The sequence below is a fragment of the Antechinus flavipes genome, chromosome 1 (assembly GCF_016432865.1).
Source record: "Antechinus flavipes isolate AdamAnt ecotype Samford, QLD, Australia chromosome 1, AdamAnt_v2, whole genome shotgun sequence".
In the NCBI taxonomy this organism is placed as follows: Eukaryota; Metazoa; Chordata; class Mammalia; order Dasyuromorphia; family Dasyuridae; genus Antechinus; species Antechinus flavipes.
This window is the reverse complement of record NC_067398.1, coordinates 455165160-455188347: the sequence shown is the minus strand read 5'-3', so window position 1 is coordinate 455188347 and position 23188 is coordinate 455165160. Positions and strand designations below refer to the sequence as shown.

General features: G+C 31.8%; 1 protein-coding gene across 9 annotated transcripts in view; it reads left to right on the top strand.

The window, feature by feature from the left end:
• The window catches only part of CSPP1 (centrosome and spindle pole associated protein 1), a 123119-nt gene that overhangs the window by 88463 nt on the left and 11468 nt on the right, over nucleotides 1-23188 (top strand). For 8 of the 9 annotated variants that reach the window (XR_007949305.1, XM_051970079.1, XM_051970085.1 and 5 more), the window contains 10 exons: nucleotides 1026-1138; nucleotides 2521-2670; nucleotides 3172-3321; nucleotides 4818-4913; nucleotides 6062-6128; nucleotides 6468-6585; nucleotides 8140-8276; nucleotides 10200-10340; nucleotides 11933-11979; nucleotides 12821-12884. Coding sequence is in view for 8 of the 9 variants with exons in the window: in XM_051970079.1 (XP_051826039.1) it covers nucleotides 1026-1138; nucleotides 2521-2670; nucleotides 3172-3321; nucleotides 4818-4913; nucleotides 6062-6128; nucleotides 6468-6585; nucleotides 8140-8276; nucleotides 10200-10340; nucleotides 11933-11979; nucleotides 12821-12884 (1083 nt within the window). In the remaining variant the exon portion in view is untranslated. The remainder of the gene's footprint in view (nucleotides 1-1025; nucleotides 1139-2520; nucleotides 2671-3171; nucleotides 3322-4817; nucleotides 4914-6061; nucleotides 6129-6467; nucleotides 6586-8139; nucleotides 8277-10199; nucleotides 10341-11932; nucleotides 11980-12820; nucleotides 12885-23188) is intronic. The other variant, XM_051970082.1, reaches the window with a different exon arrangement.

The following is a 23188-nucleotide window of genomic DNA, read 5'->3' as shown; positions in this document are numbered from 1 at the left end:
TATTTTTCTTTATGCTAATTCTTTCATGTTCTGCTATTTACTTTAAAAATATTTTAAAAACTTTTTAAACCTTTGCCTTTAGTTAATTTTAAACATAGGCAAGTAAGCAAAATAAATTAGTAATGATAGCTCATTGGCAAAGAAATTAATATGTTTAAACCAAGTGATTAAGCAAAATTTAGATATTGGAATGGAGTTCATAAGACTGAACAGAGATTTAAATATAGATTAAAAATACCTTTTGGGGACAATAAAATTTCAACTGAAAAGAAAATAGCTTTTGGAAGGGCATAATGGCACTGTTTTAAAAAATACTGACATTTTTTAATGCTCCAAATTAAATGTGACACTTCATATGTGACATCTTTTATAAACAAACTTATTTTAAATTTTTACATTCTTCACCTGAATTTAGAAAAGTACTTTTTATTTTTCTACAGAAAATCTATAGTTATAGAGATGTAGTAAAAGGATTAATCCAAATTTTTTTTAACATATAATTGGTAAAATTTATTTTTTAGGTTGAGTACACATTTAAAATGCTACATATATGTGTTTGTATACATATATTACATAAGACAATTTCAAAGTGTTTAAAGTAACCTCCTAAATAAAGAATATTCATATACATCAGCAAATGTATTTTCTATATTAAAATGTATATTTTCTATATTAAAAATATCTTTTAAAAAAGCCTTTTCTGCAATGATAACTTTTGCCTAACAGTATTTTTCTTTTCACTTTTTGTTTTGAAATTTTTTTATGTAGGTATATTTTTTGTTTCAGCTTAGCTTTGTTTATATTTCACTGTGGCTTTACTTTTCCTTCTATTTTATCATTTTGGTTTGGGTTTATTTGAATTCTACCCTATCACCATTATATCTTCTCTGGTGAGATGACAAATTTAGTGTATTTTCCCAAAAGAAAAATTTAGAAAATTCTTCATCTCTTTTACCTTTGTTTTCAAAATAACATTTTTTTGGAGCACATGTTAATTTTATACTTTGCAAAATATCTTTTTCAAGGTCAAATAGGTACACAGAGCTCTCCTTTTGCCCGGGGAAACATTTTTGGTGAGCCGCTAACTGAGCTTCAGATTAAACAGCAAGAAGCTTACAAGAATTTTCTTCGTTTTCAGGTGAAATATACTAATTTTATCATGAAAATTTCATTAGATATACCTATGTATGTTGTATATGTATATATGTATATGTATAATCTGCTAAATATATAAGAATGTTGCTAATACGAAATATGTTGCTAATATAGGGATTTGCCTATTAATAATATTCTAAGTTCTAAAATGACATTCAGATATTTAATGTCAAACAATTTATGTCAAAAAGTCCTTATAATGACTGAACAACAGAAACATACCAATGTATATCCCCAAACATGCTTTTTTAAAAAGACAAAAAACTAGCATTTTATTTTTTCAAATACCTGCAAAACTTTGTGTTTCTAATTTTTATCCCTTTCTCCTCTTCCCCCTCTCCAAGACAGCAAGCAATTAAACATGTTTAGTTCTTCTAAACTCCATATTTATTATGCTGTGCAAACAAAAATCAGATCAAAAGGAAAGGAAACACAAAAAAGGAAAAAAAAAATCAACAAACTGCAGTAACAAAAAAGTGAAAATACTATGCTTTGATCCACATTCGGTCTCCATAGTTCTTTCTCTGAATTTGTCTGGCATTTTCTATAACAGTCATGTGCTTTTGCTTACATTATTTTATCTCTCTTTTTTTTTTCTCCTTTCCACTTATCTAACTTGTTTACTTTCTTCTAAGCCCACATAAAGTCCTTCATAAAACATAACGTGTTTTCAGTAGTATTGCCCTATGATCTTTCTGTATCTATCCCACCTGTCCCTCCTGAATTCTTTTTTTTACATGTCAAACTGCCTGCTAGACATCTCTACTTAAATACCTTAAAACCCAATATATCTAAACAGAACTTGTTTTATTTCTCTCTAATCACACCCCTCATTTCTAACTTCCCTATTATTGGCCAGAATAGCACAATCTAAGAGAGATAGAAATGGGGAGGTTAGGAGAGATTGTTGAGTTTGAGATGCCCATAGGATATATAAGTGGGCATTCCTGCTATGCAGTTGGCATTGTAGGTCTGGATTTGCATAGGATGATAATTCTAAACATGGAAGTTGATGAGGATAATACCTTTGTCTTGGAGTACACTCAGAATAGGGATTGTGGTCTGTAACATATTTTCTGAAAAGTTTAAGTTGTTTAACATAACAAAAAAGCAGCATATTATCTTAGAATTTAAAATCATGGATGTATGTTTGAAGAAGTTTAAGATATGGCATTCAAAGGATTGTCAATGCAAAAATAGTACAGATTCTTATTTTGCATTTTACCTAGGATGCATGTGGATGAGCACAGTGTATTTAGAAACACATCACAAGTTAATGACTAGAGTCATTATGGAATGATTTTTTAAAAAGTATTCTAACTAGTCAATAGATGTAAAAAATTTATATCTGGATTTATTCTCTAGATTGAGGAAAAGAAACAAAGAGAAGAAGCAGAGCGAGAGAGGCAGAGACGTGAAGAAGAGAAAGAAGAAAAACGTCTAGCAGAACAGAGGGCCAGAATTCAACAAGAATATGAAGAAGAGCAAGAAAAGAAAAGGGAGAAAGAGGAAGAGGTATACCAATTTAATCAATTCTTTTTTTTTTAATCATAATGCTGAAAATTTTATGAGATTAGAAGTGTTTAATTCTTTATTAGTTTTTATGTGAAAAGTGGGTTTAATGAATGATATATGATGCCATAAAAATTATTTTGGAGATTATTTTAATCTTTTAGAACATATTAAATTAATATTTATTTAAATATGTACGATCTAGTGTCATGAATAATTTATTAAGGTAAATTTATTAAGTTGGAAAAGTGAAAAATCTTAAAAAGCCAAAATTAATTTTTATTGAACTTTGATAGTTCAGTATTAAAGATAGCATAAAAATTTTAATGAATGACCGAGGAGTTGGATTTTCTTAAAAAGAGGACATAAACTTTTAATTTGACCTTTTGCAGGCAATTAAAATACATAAGAGATTGTGTGCCTTTGTGTTTGAATTTTTCTACTAATGATTCTTGGACTTTATTTTACAGCATCTTTACAGCATCTTTAAATATATCTTTACAGCAAAGACTAAAAAATGAAGAGCTGATACGGTTAGCTGAAGAAAGACGAAAAGAGGCAGAAAGAAAGAAGAAAGAAGAGGAAAAAAAACATGATTTACAACTTGAACACTATTATGAACGAAAAAAAACAGATGGAGAACAGATAATAAGGGTATGTTTGAAAGTAAAATTCCAAAGAAATTGCTTAAGTGTGAGACTTTGTTAAACCAACATCAGGAGAAAATATGCTTTGTGCCCTCAAATTTTATGTGAAGATGATGCTACAGACCTAGGATCATGGCATAAGCTTTGGGGCAATGATATGTTTGTTATTACTTCCACTAGAAGTTGTACTTAGGCATTCAAAGTCAAAATTTTGCCTTGTTTCTTTTTTGAACAAAGGCACAAGTCATTGAGATAGGTGGTTTATGACAATTCTGGCTTGGAACTTTATTTCTACAGAGCTTTTTTCCTTTACACTCTTGGTCTAATTATAGCTGATTTAAGAAAACCTGAAATTTGACTTCATATTAAAAATACATTATGTGGTTATATTTTTTAAACTAGATTCACAGCATTGTTTTCTTCCTAAGCAAATCTTCTTAAACTAGAATATTGTTTGATTTATACAACTTTGATTCATATGGGATTTTCAGAAGATCATTTAAAAATAAATAGAGAGTCTATATAACTTAAAGAAGAACTTGAGTCTAAAAGATCATCTGATTAACTCATCAACTAATTGTTTACATTAATTTAAATCCTCAAGAATAAATGATTACTGATTGCATTGAGATAGGAAATTCAGGCATTTGAAAGTGAATGAAGTTAATCAGTCAACAAAGCATTTATTAAGGATCTTTGTCCCAGACAGTTTGATATTTACTGAGCTTACAAAGGCAGAAATGAAAACTATAAAAGTCTTATGATTAATAATTAATAAAAAATTATTAAGCATCTTCTGTGTCCTTGATATGCTGTACTTGCTAGGTTTCCAGAGACAGCTAGGCCACTCAGTGACCTGGACCTGGAGTTAGAAAGACCTGAGTTCAAATCCTTCCTCAGACATTTTATAGCTGTGAAAAACTGGGGAAATTATTTAACTTCTGCCTTTAGAGGATTTGAAATTAGGAAAGATTTGAGGTCAAATTCAGCCTCACTTTCTCACTAGCTTTGCATACCTGGGTAGGTCACTTAATCTCTGCCTTACTTCACTGGAGAAGAAAATGGCAAAGCATTCCAGTATTTTTGCTAAGAAAACCTATATGGGGTCACAAAGTCAGACATGACTGGAGGACTGAACAACAACACCGTACTTTCACAAGTATTTCTGTTGGGGGAAAACAACACTTATAATTTCTTACAAAGTAAACAGGAGGTCACTTCAGGGGGTGGGCATTAGCAGCAGAGGGTGTCTGGAAAGGCCTCTTGTTAGGAGGTGACACTTGAGCTAGTATTTGAGAGAAAGTAGGAATCTAGAAAAGCAGAGAAGAGGAGGAAGGGTGTTCCAGGCCAGGGGAGCAGGGAAAACAAGAAGACTAGTTGGTCCATAGAATGACTGAAGGGGAGAAATACATAATAAAGATTTGAAAAGCGGGTTAAGAAAAATAAGAAACTTCATTTTTTAAAAGCATTCGTTAACACTTTGATATATGTGCTTTTCTCCAGAAATCCAGATCACCTTCCCCTGTGGTTCCTGCTCTTCAGAACAAAATCAAAAGCAAAGTCCATGGATCTCCTTCAGTTGCATCTACTGTGATTCATGTATGCTTTATTGTTACCAATAAATCAGTAATTGTTTTAAAAATTATCATTTTTGGAATGGAGTGGTTATGAAACTGGCGAGTTAAATTTTGGATATGTTAATTGGTTAATAATTGTGATGTAAATCACAATGGCATAAGTTTAAACTATTAACTCAAATGAGATTTTGAAGAGGAACATTGTCCTCCTTCCTTTAATCTATGTTCAAGAGGAAAAAAAAAACCTTTTCTCCTGCTTTGGTTGAACATTTGAATATGGCTAGAACTATTCTTAGCTTATGATAATTCATTTCATTTTAGGCCAGTGATTATAGCACCTCTGTCAGTTCTCCAGCTTTACACTGTTGAATTCTTAAAAGAAGGTTAAAATGAAAGAAGGTTATAATCTGTGGAGTCACTGTTTCTTTTACCACTGTCAGTGATAAAGCTCTCTATAATATAGGCTTTTTTTTCCTTGAAAGCTAAAAACAATTGTGGTTTTCTATGAGTATTATCTGTTATTATTAAGTTTTTAAAAAAAAACATGTTGAAACTCATGCTAAGTGCTCAACAAACTTAGAATTTAACATATTTCTACTCCTTATCATTACTGTGTGTTTATAAGTCAACTTTTATATAAACAAGTTGGAGTTGATACTATTGTTGAAAGGCAAATACTCCCTCATTTCATTCTTTCATACAGCAGACATTAAATGTCTTTCGTGTACAATGAACTGTGAGAGTTTCCAGAATAAATAAGATACAACCCTTTAACTCATTGATTATTTTTGTCAGCATCCAATTTTTTTCTTGTCCTATTCAGAGAAGCAGCTGACAACAGGCTTTTTGGAATCCTTCTCTGAGCAAGAATGTCTCCATGATTTTTTTTCCCCATTAACAACTGCTTAAATTGTAGGTTGGGGAAAAAAAATCCTCCTCTTTTTCAGCTGTGCTATTTGAGAGTAACTAGTGATTGGACAAGAGTGGATTTTAAATGGCAAACACGGAAGGAAATCTCAATTTTTATACAGTAAAAAGCCAAAACAAACATTGACATTTTATTATACTTAATTATGTTTGGTTAAGTGGACAGGTACTGGGGAAATATTAATGGATGGCCAAAAAAGTAAGGCAGGTTTTGTTTAACATTGATATGTCTTTGTTAAATAGGATCGCCCACGTTCCAGAGTACATTCTCCTCCAGTACCTGCTAGAAAAAACCAGCTTCGTGCAGATGGTAAGTATTAATTGCATATTTCCTTTTAGGAGTAGTGTTTTTTTTTTCTTCTACTAGTTCAATTTGTTCTTAAAACTTTACAAATGAACTCACATATTCTTTAGAATGTTAGTTTCTTAATATATAAAATGTGTTATATTTATGTCTAAAAAGCATATTGATGATATCTTGTGATACTTCTTTATTGGATAAATATGGATAGATATAGGATTAGAAATTAATAAGTTTATCTTGATAAAAATTTTAGTTGACAAATTTAGATTTTTATTTTCTGAAGTAGGTTAAGCATGCAAAATATCCTAATTAATTTATTTTTCACTTATCTTTGGAAAATTGCAGAGGAGAAAAAAAATGTAATTAATGAATTATCAGAAATGAGGAAACAGCTTCGTAGTGAAGAGCGGCGTCTTCAAGGGAAATTGCTGCAGGTGGATGGTGATGATGAAAGAAGCTTCAGGTAAGATTTTATGGTATGCTTTCCAAATTGTTCTCTGTATCCTTTGATCATGTCTCAGACTCTTTTGCAGATTCTCATCAGTTAGCCAAGAGAAGGAAGCAAAGGTACTGTGTGATTTACTGTAAATGTATTTTGAATAGTCCCTTTTGTTGAAATGTAGGTATTTTGTGTTTGTACAGGTAGATGCTGAAATAAAATTGAGGTGATACTCCACTAATGGAAATCATTAGTAAAAAAAAAAAAAGATGAATAATCTATGACTTAATATAATTTTTGCTTCCCTTTAGAATATGTTACATATTTCCCTTCTGAATATTTTTGTTTAGAATTGTATCAGTTTTCATTCTTGACATTTTCTAAGATGGGCAATTGTAGCTCTAGAGAGATATTTTACCTATAAAAGGAATTTAAATATTTTTCACTGAAAATCCTCAAAGTGCATAAATGATCTATAAATAATGAAGAATACTTTTTGAAGATAATATTTACATGTGTATAGGCTTTTTGTTTCCTAAATAAGATTCTTTAATTTTTTTTTTAATTAAGCATTTGGCATTTTGTCTGTTACAGAAATGTCATTTTTATAAATCTAGGATTTTCTTATTTTGGAAAATGAATCTAATATGAGAAAAATATCAACATGAATCACTGAAATATTTTATTTTACAAGAATCTGGCCAAATAAATAAAATGGATTCATTTAGATCATATACATTTTGTCTTTATATAATCTTATAATGGTAGCTTTTGATTTTCAAACTTTAAAATGCTTCTGGAAAATATGTGACTCAATTCATAAAATCACTGACTTATGCTCCAGTAGGGAAAGCCAAATATGATAAATAATAGTCAACATAATGTTTTATGTATCTCTTTTAAACTGTAATTAGTTATGGATATTGTACATAATGTCGTGTACACATTTCTTACACAATGTGGTAAATCAGTCTAGGCTAGGCTGCTGGATGGTACTTGGTTAAAGTTGCTATGTCTGAAAATTGGGAAATAAAGGAATTATGACATAAATATTTCTCTGCTTTCAAGCAATGAAGGATGACTGTCCCATCCTTTTAGTAAATAGCAGTCACTCAGTCATTGGACCCTCTCTCCATATGTAATTGCATAAGTGTCTTGAGTTTATGGCTATTAATTTCTATATTTGCATTATATAATGAAAAAGGATAGGAATAATACTCATGTTTTGGACCAACCATTTAATATCAGACTCTCATACACACATACCTATCTTTTGTGTTCACTAAACTCCACACAAGGTTAAACAACGACTGATTATGATAAAACTTAATCTGTGTAGTAAAAACCTATTTTATGATGTGAATTCTGTATAATTCATTTTTTCTCAAAGTATCTCAAAAAAAATTACAACAATTTCTTTCACTGATGTTCTGAGTATCCCATGGGTAGTCATATATCATAGCATAAGGATATTTGATAGTCAATATGAGAAATCAGACTTTTGTAGTACAGGAATGTAAGCACTGAATTGTATTTGCTTTTGTTGGATTGTATTTACTATTAAATCTTACTTTCCAGGAAAAGGGAAAAGTATCCCATGGATATATTTGATATGGCCAGATTTCGATTGCAAGCTCCTGTCAGAAGACCTTCTTCCAAGGGGCTAGATCCTACTGCCCAGAATATTCGTGACTTTAATTTTCTTAAGGATATGGGTAAGAAGAATTGCACATGATTAACCTGTATTAGATTGTTTGCTGTCTTGGGGATTGGGGAGGTAAGAGTGGGAGGGAGAAAAATTTGGAACACATAGGCTTACAAAAATGAGTGTTGAAAACTATCTTTTCATATATCTGGAAAAAGAAAAATAGTATTTAAAAAAAGATGTGTAAGTAGGCATCCTTTTCTTTAAATAGATATATAGACATTGTCTATTTATATCCAAGAACTTTTCAATCCTTTTTAGAATGCCAGAATTGGCTGATCAACAGAATGAAAAACTAGTTGTTTTCTCCTAAGTTCTCCAATCCTAAAATCTCAGAGGAAAGGAATTATGAGACAGATAAAATATAACTAAAGCTGAATCCACCTGATGAATTAGAAACTCCACACAAGGTTAAAATTCCACATATGTAACTTTAAAAAGTTCTTAATGTCCTCTAAAAGTAGATAATGAAAGTCTCTGCTTTTGGCAAACTAGATGAAGCTCCTCATGAAATCATATTAGGTCCTATAACCAACTCCCAAACAATATCTTATACCTAGGGTGCAATGATCTCTCTTGTGCTCTGTTGATTCACAGATACTAATTCTATTCAAATAATACATAGAAAGGAATGATAAAAATTAAGGTGGGAATGTGGGAAAGCACAAAGAAAGATATCCTTGACCCCACTCTTCCTTTCCTTCTGTCCCCCAATTCAGAATCATAGTCTAGAGGGGAAAGATCCTTGAGCCTGAGGAAAAGGGCATTAGGAACTCATTTAGAGCCAACTTTTTTCCTGTTGGAGATTACAAAAGGAGCAGGGACCCAGGCCTAACCTAACAATGCCTTAGTTCAAGGATGAGAAAGGCCAAAAAATGATAAGTTCCAAAGGTGAGTGATAGGGAAGACGAGAAAATCTGATAGACCGAAATATCCAGAGAGAAAACCTGAGTAAGAACTTAACTCAAATGCTGATAAATCAACAGAGAAGAAAATAAAAACTGAAGGAAAAATAAGATCTTAATGAGAAAAAAAAGTTATTTGAATAAATATTATCACATTAATCTATATTATTATTTGAGGAAAAAGATATTTGTAAATTACCCAGAATATATGACAATGGTAGGAAGTTCCAGAATGGTACATATTGGAAACTCTTAAAATAGAAAATTAGAAATGGATTCAAGTTGGAAATCAAAATTTTCTTTTTTTTTTTTTTTTTTAATTTTTATTTTTTATTTAATGATTACTTTATATTGACAACATTATTCCTTGCACTCGTTTCTTTTCCGATTTTTTTTTCCCCCTCCCTCCCTCCACCCCCTCCCCTAAATGGCAAGCAGTCCTTTATATGTTGGATATGTTGCAGTATATCCTAGATACAATATATGTTTGCAGAACCGAACAGTTCTCTTGTTGCATAGGGAGAATTGGATTCAGAAGGTATAAATAACCCGGGAAGAAAAACTAAAATGCAGATAGTTCACATTCGTTTCCCAGTGTTCGTTCTTTGGGTGTAGCTGCTTATGTCCGTCATTTATCAATTGAAACTTAGGTCTCTTTGTCAAAGAAATCCACTTCCATCAAAATATGTCCTCATACAATATCGTTGTCGAAGTGTATAATGATCTCCTGGTTCTGCTCATTTCACTTAGCATCAGTTCATGTAAGTCTCGCCAGTCCTCTCTGTATTCATCCTGCTGGTCAGGAAATCAAAATTTTCATTGCAGAATTTAAAAACTTAAACAGAAAGTAGGAAAAATTGACTACGTAAGTAGTAAAGTAGTTGTCAGGGATGACAGGGATATTCCTCATCATTTTTACTGTGCTAGGCCAAAAATAAAATTATGTAAGCTTATTTTAAAATGATATTTTAAATCCATTTTCAAGAAATAACAGGGTAACTTATAAAATATTTGATTTCTTTTATCAGATTCAGATACGCGAATTGATTTGAGATATATGTATCCTGAGTCTCCAAAAGATGATCAAACCTTAGAGATTCAGCAGCAGGCATTGCTAAGAGAGCAGCAGAAGAGATTAAATAGACTTCGAATGAGGGAAAATGTAGAAGGTAAGAAAAAGTGCTTAAAACAGTTTATCATTTCAGATTAAAAAAAAAAATCTTTATTGTGTTTTTTCCTACTTGGGAAGGAAATTTATACCCAATTATTCTATAATACAGCTTCCACATTTTAAAAAGTAGTAAAAGAAGCTATATTCAATACCATTAACAAATGACTTAGGCCAACTTTGACTCAGGTCAGTTTTGGTGTTCAAGTTTGGAATTGGAACAAAGTGAGACATTGGTAGACGAATACATTTACCAAAAGGAAGCTTACTTAATAACTTGGCAGTAATACTGAACAAAGATATAATGTTGATTCATGTGGACACAATTCCCCTGTCCCTATATTTAACAGGATCGCACCACAGATTAAGCCTAATGAGTCTCTGACTTCTTGTGTCCGGTGCTTAGAAGACTAGGAAAAAAACAGTAAACTGTTTGAGCCTTAATTCCCTGGACCAATTAGGTCTTAATGTTAGTTGCATTCTTTTTTTGTGGGGAAGGGGGGAGGAGAAAGGAGGGAGAAGGAGAAAGCTGTGAAGGGAAAGGGCAAACGTTTATTTAGTCTTGCAGTATGTAAACGTTGTTGTCCTTCAGTTATTGTTAAATTTTTAGTCTTTTCAGATTTCTAGAATGTAGCAGTTATAGTTGCCTTCTTAGCATAATAGATTGATAGAAAAAAAGAAATGGGAAATTTTACCGTTCTAATTAAAAATAGTTACATAAGGCAGTAGAAAAGCAAAATACTTCTAAATTATTTTGTAAATTTGTAATGTGTGTGTATGTATGTGTATGTATGTATTCCTTATTTTTATGATAGTATGTTATTTAAAATAATCAATTCCATGGCTAACAATCTTTTGCTTTGGATAATTTTTCGCTGAGCCACTTTAAAAAAAGATGTTTCTTCTTTCAGGGCTATCAGAATGTATTATGAAATTGTGATGTTTCAAAGCCTTTATGCAATTTTCTCTCTTGAAAATTAAGTTCCTATTTTATACAATTGTTTATAACATGGATATATTGGATAAATGAACCTTACAAGTTTATCAGTATTATGCCCTCTATGCTTTATTAAACTCATTTTGAAAAACTGAGACTTTTTGTTTTGTTTTACATACAAATAACATTATATTATATAATATATTATATTCATATTATATTATATTTATGTTATATTATATTATATTATATATAATTATATATATTATATAGTCATATATTATATGTCTATATATTATATTATGTTATATCATATTATATTATATTATAGTCAAAGTTTCTTTAAAAGTTTGGGGAACTTATAACTCTTGAATTAAATTTTTTTCTTCTTGCAAAATAGGCACTCAGTTTGTTTTTGTTTTTGTTTTTTGCTTACTGGACAATAGTAGCAGAGTTGTGGCTGATACAGTAATGAGGAAGAACTTAATATTAACATACTTTTCTAATCTGTGATAATATAACTACACGATTTCCAGTGGAAAGACAGCCTTTTATTTTCATGTGCCAGAAAGATGCTAATTTATTTCAAAATATATTTGTGTTTGTGCTTCAATACTTTTAATTGTTATTTTGTTTTTGGTCTGGGTTGAGTACAGTTGACCTTGATGCAAGTCCTGGCATTAACTTACAAGATACTAGAATGGTAAGAAACCAATAGTTCCCCTTCCCTCCCTTTTTCACTTCAGTATAATATTTTTGGGAGTATTTCTGTATAAAATTTTATAGCTTTGATTTCTGGTTTGGGGCCATGCATGAATATTCTTTTGAAAGATTAAAAATAAATGTAACCTTTCCTCTTGTAAACAATCTTTAATGCTGGAAAAGCATTTTAAAGCATCTTATTCAGGTACTTTTACTGACACAAAATAATCATGTAGAAAATGTATATATTTTATCTTGAATAAATATTTTGTGGATATTTGCATGATAAAAAAGTACTTAACTGTCTTAAAGTTTTATGTGGTAAATTATGTTCTTTTCAGCAAAGCTTGGACTAAAGATTTTTTACTTTTGGCTATGTTTTTTATTTTTTGTTCATTGAGTTATGTAATTTTAGAACTGGAAGGGATCTCAGGGATCATCTAGTCTAGTTTGAGATTCAGGAAACTGAAGTGACTTTTACTTAAGGTTTTATTCAGTGGATTAAAAAAAATAAAAGTGGTCTTAATGATATTAAGAAAGGTTCATCCTAAGCTAGTTGTGGTGTTAGTATATTATGGCCTCCTGCTGATCTCCACTGTTTGTGGCTGACTTTCATGTATTCCTCATTTATGGTAGCAGAGGAGTTGGGGAAACGAATTGGAACCACTCTTTCTATTCCTTGTCAAGTCATTTGCCACATTAATAGGTGGTTCTTTCAACCATTTAAGTTGTGGTAAACTTGTGCTTTCTGTTAGTGATTCTGATGTACTGCCCAAGACTGGATTTAATAAGAATAGGCACATTAGTATGTTTATTGTCAATCTTTATGACTTCTTTTATAGCCTAGGAATGAAACTAGGGATTTCCTGAAAAATTCTCTTTTGGAATCTGAGAGTGCTTTTATTGGTGAGTAAATTTATTTTACCTTTACCTAAGCTATATTCACTATATTCACAATTGTATGGTGATGCTCTTCATACTACTTGATGCTAATACATCTAATTTAATAGTTATCCATTAAGATCAGAGAATGCAGTTTTCTGTATTGGTAAATTTTGATTGAGAATAATCAGATATTTTCATGTACTTTCCAGTTTTTAAACAATTATCTACCATTAACATTCACTTCACAGCAAAGCCAGACTGAACATAATTTAACCTTGATGGATGTTTAATTGATTTTCAATACTATTTTATTAAGTATTTTATAAATATTTATAAGAAGTATATGTAAGTATATAACTTAAATATATCATCCACTTTTTTAACCAAGATATTTTATAATATAATGGGCTAAATAAAAATTTTCTTTTAGGTAAATTTCTAACAAATTACTAAGCTAATAGAATAATTCAATGTTTGTTGTATTAAAATTTAAAAATAAGTTTTCATTGATGTCTTTTATTTTTTATACCATCATAATTTTTTCCAGGACCTCTCCCCCCCTCCCCCCCCAAAAGAGCCATCCTATATAACCAATAGTGTTTTTTAAAGACAAAAAAGAGGGGGGAAATCAACACAAGTAATTAAGGTATATTATAAAACATCTGTTAACTTCCCTTTCACAAAGTGATGGATTGGAAGTATCCTCTCATATATCTTCTTTTCAGTCATGATTGATCATTTTATCTTTTTCATTTACTTTTGGATTTTTGTGTGAATATGTATTGCATTAAAATTAAGATGAATATGGTTATTGTAATATAAGTGTTTTATCCATTTTTTTTTGAAATATAGCTTATCTTATCCAATAACAATTTAATAAATATTTTTGAACCAGTCCCTAAGCTATGTATTTAGAGATTCAAACATTCAACAAATTCATTAAGCATTCATTAAATGTGCCAAGCATTGTGCTCAGTGCCAAAGATATAAAGTACATAAAAAAGTGTTATATTCAAAGGCTTATATTCTTTCTATTTGACAATTAAAACAAATACACGAAAAAATAAATGTAAAGTATTTACAAAATAATAGGAATAGAAAGAAATGGCAAAAGGGATAGAGCATTAATAACTGGATTTATCAGCAAATGTCTTATATAGGATGGACCTGAACTGAGCCTTAGAGAAAGATAGGGAGTCTTGGAGTAGAGGGAAGAAACCAAGCCTGACATTCAAGAAGCTTGTGCCCTAGAAGGGCCTGAGTATATTAGTCATGAGGTCCTCTGCTAAGAACTATTCAAGTGTCATCTCATTTAATCTTCATCGTAACCTTGCATTTAAGAACTGTTAATATCCTTTGTTTTGAACAGTTGAGGAAATTGAAGCAAATAGAGGCTAACTAACTTATGGGGCAACCAGTAAAGTGTCTGAACCAGATTTGAACTGGGGTCTTTCTAACTCCAGCTTCAGTGCTCTATTACAAAATTCTTTCCAAATGTAATCTAATGTTTTTAAAATTCCTGACAAAGACAGTCAGAAGTTTGCATAATGGAAAGAGCCAGTAAATAGAGCTGGAATTAGGAAACTCACTTGAATTGTGAATCTTGGCTCTCACCATAGAGAAATCACTTTGTGTCTACTCACTTGCCTATCTCGTAATTGTGGTCAGAAAAGAGGTGTATAAATCAAAATAATATAGAAATGTACACCATTATTATTGTTATTTTAAATTACATGTGGATTTGTAAAATGCTACAGTTTGAGCAGTGATAGTATTAATAAAAGATAACTGTTGATTATTATTGATTATTCTATATTATAATCCTTGATTCATGATAACATGAGATGACATCAGTAGAATAGGTGTAACAAAACCTTTTCCACTCTTGTGTCATATAGTAAGGGGTAAGGAAGAAAGAAATTGTAGTGTTCATCATTTAGTATTTGACAAACAGATCTGGGGATTATGGCTCATGATGTTGGTTGTCATTAATCTTGGCTCTTAAGGCCTGGGTCAGGTAATAAAGTAAGATGTCACTTGGGGCACCTAGGTATTGTAGTTGTTGGAGTGTCAGACCTGGAGTCAGGAAGATGACCTCTTCTTGAGGTCAGATCTGGCTTTGTCACTTCACCCTGTTTGCCTTAGTTTCCTCATCTATAAAATGAGCTAGAAAAGGAAGTGGTGAATTCTTCCCATGTCTTTGCCAAGGAAATCCCAAATGGGATCACAAAGTGTTAGGTGAGTGAACAACAAAGGATAAAAGAGTCAAATAAGAGTAAAGTGAAAAGCCACTTATTCCTGATAGCCAGTGTAGATAAGCTTGGCACAAGAAATTACTTATACTTTTTCTTAAGACAGAATTCAGTGCAACATTTCTGTTTTTAAAAAAGTACAGATGAATCACTTCATAAAACAGGTGATTACAAAAAAAAATAGCACACTTGTTAGAGAAAAATATTTTGTTTTATTTTTAATTTTGAGAAATAGATAAAGGAGTTATCTGAGTAGACTTAAATCAAAAAAATCTGCTTGCTGGACCACAAAGTAAGGAGAATTTTCCTAGTATTCTTGGATCTTCCATATGCAGCAAGCTAAGTCTTTTTGTACTGATTGATAAGAGGCAAGAATGAGACACTAAAGGACACATGTGAAGCAGCTGCTGTCCTTCAGCTCTCAATAATTGACAAGTTGAAGTCAGTACGCTTCAAAACAAGGCTATAAAAACAGTGGAGGGGGAGTGGGCTATGTTTGAAATATACAAATATGTCAGGGAAATTCATGATGCAACACAAAGGGTTTTCTAGTACTAGGGCTGTTATGAAAAGGCATTACTCATGGGAAGTAACTATCCTTGGGAAATTTGCTGAGTGTATATAGTCTCTAGAGTTTTTTGGGGAGGGGGAGTGTGTAGGGAGAGGTAGTTTAATTCACTTCTTACAATTCCTCCCTTTGATACTTCCCTGGAAGTATCACATTTATACTATTCAGTGTATAAATTCACTGTACAAAAGGCTCAAGTCCGTTGTCTATATGGCAGAATAGGAACTTTATTCCAATGAAGATTATGATGGTGATGAAACAAGAAGATGCAAAACATTAGCAAAATCCAGAACATTCTCTTAAATGTTAACTAGCAAACAGTTATACTTCAATAAATGTATGAACAAAAGCAGTTTGAACAACCTAGATCTTAAACCTTTCCAAAAGGCTGGGATACTCTATTAGAAAATGGACGATAAACATATAATCAAAAGGACAAAAAGAAACAGAATGCATCTTAATATCCATTTAGAGAATAGGATTTTGTTCCATTTTGGGTTTAGCTGTCTATTTTATGAAGTTGTTTGCTTCTAAGAGACCTCTTCCCCTGGAAATTTTTGCATCATGGGTATCAGTAATCCTTGACATTGTTAATAAAAGATTTGATTTGGCCTACTTAAAATCAAGAGTTTTGCATCCCTGAATCAATATTCTGGTGTTTTTAATTGAGCTGTTACTTATTGTTAGAATATGGAATGGGCCTTTTCATCTTTGTGATTAAGGCACGTTTGTGGAGAATATTTCCTTGACCATCACTTCTCTAGGTAAAGCTACTAAAAATCTACAGATGAGATTTACTATGATTTAATAAAATCTGACAAAATTAATTACATTGGCCTTCTAGTAATTAATTGATGTGGATAAAACCTGTTAGATTTTATAGAGCTAACCTTATAAATAGTAGAGCTGTAGGAAGAACATCAATGCAGTCTACCCATAATTTTGAATATTCTCTGAATATTTCAGAGGATTTTATTTTCATATACCACTTGCTCATTCTGTCTTTACCTGACTCTTGCAATATGATATGAATAATATTATCTGTAGGCTAGAGGAAGAATTTGAAAGAAGTTGCATGAGGAATTGGATTCCTTTCTACAGCAATTAAAGCAGTTTTATATATAAAATCCTTAATCCATTTTGAGAATTTATAGATAATATGTATTATCTATCTATCTATCTGATATATAAAAGTCAAAGCCTATGTATTTTATAGGCAATACTTATTCCTCGCTCCCTCCAAAAATTATCAGTCAGACATAAAAAAAATTCAACACTTTGTTCTATCTTTTTCAGTCCTGCTTTTTATTATCTCCAAGGTTAAAAAAATTTTCAAATCATCTTAAGACCATAATTTTTACTTGACTTTTTAATAAACATTTGGAAGTCAATCATATATTCTAGTTCACTTGGAAACAGTTAATCTTGTTTCTTTTCTTAAATACAGTTTACTACCTTAGAATTTTAAAACTTTTGCATCTTTATCACATCACCTCTTTGTCCTATTCCCCTTTATTTGTTTGTTATCTTCAAATCATCTTGTTTGCCTTTTGTTCTTGAAGAAGACCATGACATGCAAATGATTTAAGTGAGGGTCACACACAGAGTCAAGCAGTCTTACTTTCTCTGGAGGAGCCATCTGGGTCCCGTGACCCAGGTAAAGATCAGGATGAATGAAGATGACCCTGGAATCAGTGGGAGATCTTGGTGTTCTTAAGTTAAGATCTTTAACAGGTCTCAGTTTGTCTGAGGCAGTGGCCCATTCAGTGATTACAACTAGGTAAGAAAATATAACATCTAGAAAATCTATCCTGTGTAGACCTAGTATTATGTTTTTTAGCAAGGAATGGCAAGCTAAGCTCATCTACTTAATTGATTAGGAAGTTGAAATAAATAATGCTCATAAAATTAGAATAGTAAAAAATAAAAACATTAAGGTACTTATACTTGCATCCCATTATAGCACTTAAGAAATGCCTGACTATTGCAGCAAAAAAATCATTATATAAAAAAGAATCTTGATAATTGACCTACCAGAGATTTCCTATGAAAGAAAGAAGAGAGACAGTTACAGTAATATCAGGAGTATTCCTTCAAGGATAAGTCAGTTATGCATCAAAGTTCTATATTATTCACAGGGTATTATAGCCAAACTTAGGATTATCAGATGTGGGAAATATTCCTCTTGAAAAAAGAAACAGCACAGTGAGGAAACTGAGTAAAGAAGATTCTGTCATTGTCTTCTTAAGGCGATCTTCTCAACCTTTCCATGCATAGATTTGCCCTTGTAAATAAAAAATACTTAATCTACCTGCCTTAATCTACTAGAGAAGAAATGACAAAGAAATGGCAAACTATGTAAGTGCTTTTGCCAAGAAAATTTCATGGACAATAGGGTCTGTAGAGTCGCAAAGAATTGGACATGACTCAGTCTCTTTGAGCAGCTTGTGACATTTCCCTCGAATCATATATTACTGACTTAAGGATGTTTCAGAAGTTATACCTGAATTAAAACTCAGAATAATAACAAATTACAATCTTAAGATTTTAGCTCAAATCGTAATTTCACTAATTACAACTTAGATCCATGTAGTTATTTTATTTTTCCATGTTGTTGCATTAACATTTTACAATAAGAAAATTTATCAGGGCTTTCTAAAACATCTTTCGTTAAGTTCATTGTGATAATTATCAATCATTAGAAAGCAAGAAAATATTGACATTCTGGAATTCTACATAGATACTGAATATATCATGGTTTACTCAGAACCCAGAAAAATGCTGACTATTTACTGAGAGTCTCCAGACTAACATATCCTATCTCATAAGTTATTACATATTAACTCTAAAAGCAAAAATAAAATATTCAAAACTGGGGTCTGTTGAGACTGAGTTGGTTCAAAAGAAGATTTTATGACCTTGCCTAAATAGAAAGAACCAAACAATCTGGCAAGTGCAGAGAGAAGGAGAATTTACAAGGTTTTTTGTACTGGAACTACAATAAATAAATTAAGCAAAATATACCCAAACATTTGACAGGTTTTAAGCCTTATGACAACAGTCTTTAATAACTTTTCTAATCTGAATGCTGGGAAATTATAAACAAAGGAGTTTGTTTTCTAATGCTACAATAGTGACATCCTCTTAACAATATTACTTACACTTTGGTTTCCCAAAATTCACAGTATAAGAAAATAGAGAAACTTTATAATAACAAAATTTTTTGCCAGTCAAATAACATCAATTTAATTGAATGCATACCTGAATTATTTAACATAGGAAATGAATTTGTTTTATATGTTTTGGCATTCTATATTGACTGCATTAAAAATCAGTGTAGAGCAATTTTCATTCAATTATACTTTTAACAAATTTATTTTTGTATTTTCTAACTATATTGTCTTAGTGACAAATATAAAGTGTATTTTTCCTTAAGGTCTTCTTGTAGGAAATCAGACATCACCAATTATACTATAATGAGAACACATCTCACTGTACATCAGAATAGCATAAACTTAGTTACATTTGGATCTATATTTACAACTGTTATCTTTCAAAATCTCAATTTTTCTAAGAACTATTTATTATGAGCAGTTCACATCTCAGGGCCTACTACTTTTAATTAGTTTGTAGCCACAGATTTAATGTGACAGTCTTGTATTGTTATAACTTGTAAGGTCTATGAGAATCTCTCTTACATAGTAATTAAATTATGAATGGATATTAGAGGTGGCTCATATTTGGCTCAGTGGATAGAGCACTGGTCCTGGAGACAGGAAGACATGAATTCAATTTCAGCCTCAGACACTTACTAGGTTTATGACCTTTGGCAGATCATTTAAACGTCTGTTTGCCTTAGTCTACTAGAGAAGAAATGACAAAGAAATGGCAAACTCTGCAAGTGTCTTTGCCAAGAAAATCTCATGGACAGTAGGGTTCACAGAGTTACAAAGAATTGGACATGACTAAAAGACTGAACAACAAAATAGGAAGCTTATTCCAATAAAGCTTATGGTGGTGATGAAGCAAAAATATGGAGAACTTTACAAAATCCAGAACATTCTCTCCTCCTAAAGACTAGAATATGCCTTTCTGATTCTGTTCTTTGAGTACAAAATTTTAGTATATTGTGTTTAATCCATGCTGCAAATTTATTTTTATATTTTCCATTTAGTAAAAACAATTGGATAGGCTGTTGTCAGTGGTTCTGTTTTTCCATGTCAAAAAGAATATCCAAATCTCAGAGATCATGAGAAATTTCAGAATTGTTTATAACACGTATTTCTTGTTACAAATTTACCAGAAGAGAAAATTTCTCATATCTTTCTTATCTTAAAAAGATCGAAACACTTAATTAAATTTCTCTTTTTTTGCAAATCCAAACTTTTTATTTTATATTTGTCTGCTGCCAATTTTCTTTATCATTGTACCCATTCTCCTATATCTTTTCCTAACTTTTTTCTTTGTAATGGCACCCCTGTCACATTTTACTCTGACATTTAACTTTAACTATTTTCTTTCAATTTCTCTTGCCTTTATTTCTCAATCTATTTATACAATTAGTCTTCTACTCAATCTCTCCTTTGCAAATTAATACAAGTTTATTTACAAGTTTTTAATTAATTGTAAACTTTTGCTTTGTGTTTCTTGGTCTACAAATTCTTTTAGACAACTTTGCTTCTAGTTTAATTAGACAATTAAGTGTTGTTATATCACTATCAACCAATCAGTCTGTGACTCTCCAGGGAAAAAAGAGTAATAAAAAGGTCTGAGGGTTGTTTTCATGTAATCTTCAAAAAATTTTTTCTTTTTTTTTTTTTTTTAATTCTACAAAGTAGCATTTCTAAAGCTCACTAAGATTAAGCATTTGTAAAACAAAAACAAAAACATTGAAACCACAATTTGAAAATTCCCATTTGTAAATTTGAATGTAAATGTGAGGGAATTACATTTCAATCACAAATTTAGTATCTAATTAGTTTATGATGCCATCAATTTCTGCACATTGGAAAAAATGATTTCCTTTGTTATTGTGTCTCTTGTCATTTTTCACTTTAAGATGTCAGTGCTCTTTTGCTAATTTTTGTTTTGTTCTGCTTAAAATGGGAAATGTTCATAAATTCTTACATTAGATTAACTTAACAGGACTAAAACTCCTGTCATTATATGTTTATCAGTGACTAGAATATTCATATATATATATGTGTTAGATGCATGACAAAATTTTAAGTCCTCAATATTTAGACTTTTTGATAAGTTTCTTGGTTTGGAAATAATTTCTACTCATAGTTGCTAAAGGTGTGCCTAAGAATGGGAGTATTTTGTGCCTTTTTCATTCTTTTGAGAATGCTCAGACCTTCTCTTCCTATCCTCTCTGAGCCAGGTGCTTTTCTTGGATCTTTTCCCTAAAGATACTTTTTCTGGCAGAGATTGGATTGTCAGACCATGGACATGGCAACAAAAACAACACATAAATAATGCAAGACAATGGTCAACAGCTCAGGTCATAGAGAAAAAGGAATTCCTTTCCACGCTGGCATATGAACTCCAGGAGAAGTGCATAGCCCTGGTCTGTGGTTTATGTACTAAGGGTTGAACACTAAGCTTTCCTTTTAGTCTAAAAGAGATCCTAAGTCTAAGATTTCTTTGTTCCTTCAGAAATTCCCTCCAAAACATCAGCCATTTAAACCCTTTTTTGAGTAAATTTTGAGGCAAAAACAATCCTTACCTGGCCTTAGGAAATTTTCATTTCAGTCCATCTTTATTCCCTGGGGCAGGGTTGGGTGTGCTAGCCTCAAAAATCCCACTTTTGACACTAAAAATTAGAATAGAATTTTTTAGGAACCTGAAAGGATCATTCATTACTCACCAGTCTGGGTTCTGGGACAGATAATATTGCATTAAGAACAAGTGAAATGAGCAGCCAAATAACAGTGGTGGAAGACATCTACCCTGAGCCTGTCACAAGAAATTTCTTACCATTATTTTTGTATGAAACAGAATACAAAGATGACTATTTATAAAACACAGATGGTTATACGAAAAGAAAAGTGTACTTGTTGGAGAAAAATGTATATTCTTAGTTATGGAAAATAGAGGAGTATGTTCTCTGCTTATTGCTAAATCGAAGAAATCTGCCAGTCAGACCAGGCAGGGAGAAAAATTTCCCTAGACTCTGGAATCTTCCACCTGTAGCTAAGTCTTTTCAGAGGCAAGAATGAGATATTGAAGGACACATTTGCAGCAGCTAATGTCTGTCATTTCACAGTAAAATGACTGACAAAATGAAGTCAGAAAGCTTTTGAAACATTGGAGATGGGGTGAGTGTCTTTGTGTTGTATAGACATGTCAGAGAAATTCATGGTGCAATACCATGGGTTCCTTAGTAGAGGTTATGAAGGCAAGGACAGTGAGGGATTACTCATAGGAGGAAGCTATCCTCAGGAAACTTGTTGAAGTCAGTCTCTGGATTCATGGGAATGAAGGAAAAGAGGAAGTTTTATCTATTTCTTCCATATCTCTCACCTTCAATTTTTTTGAATTATATGTTAAGAAACTTTAGATTGATACTTGATCAGTAATTTATCATTACTGAGTTGAAGGATGTCAGATATTGCCTGTAAAGGCAGAGGGGCCTAAGGGTGCAATTTTGAATGTGATAAAGTAGGGCTGACCATAGAATTTTGCATAGGTTGTAAACCGCCTAGCAGGAAAGTTTCTGACCCCCAGAATCTCTAAAGTACATATTAAGAGTGTGGTTCTTCAGCCAATACTCTAACACATATACTTATTGTTTCTTTAAAATAACCTCATTTCTGTGTTAAGATGTCATATTGTATTTGACTTGGCATGCTGGTAGTCATATGGTTTTTTAGGTTGATGGTCATTACAAATGAAAAATAGAGCCCTATGTAGAATTATTTGTAGTGGGTTTTTTTGTCCTAGGGTTTACAGGAAATGGCTAGCGTAGAGGTTTATTTTCAGAATTTTGTTGAAGTCATCATTTAGCAAGTAACTTAGGGATAGTCTGACTGGACATTTGCTGTGTGTGTGTGTGTGTGTGTGTGTGGTGTGTGTGTGTTGTCTTTGAGAAGTGAACATGGACATCAGCCTTATCTGATCACTGAGCTCTCCTTATAGTCAGAGGATCACGTTTGTTTGTGATCTATCCTTTTCTAATTTGTATCTATTCTGTAAACATATTCCCTATCCCCTTTCTTGGGTGAATATTCTTGGATCATAGATCTTTAGCTAGAAGCATCATCCTAGAGGTCATCCAGTCTAATCTTACTGTTTTATCATTGGCTTCCCCCATATCACACATCTAATGGCAGAGGTAGGGCTTAAATCCAATTCTTCTGACCCTAGAGTTGGCCATCTTTCCACTGTACCACGCTGGGACACATGGTCTGCTTAGGTGATGCTAGGCCCCCCAGTGTGTCAGAGCTTCTGGTCCCCTAGAACCAGAAGAACAAATTCATTTCCTTTTCTGGCAGAATCATTCT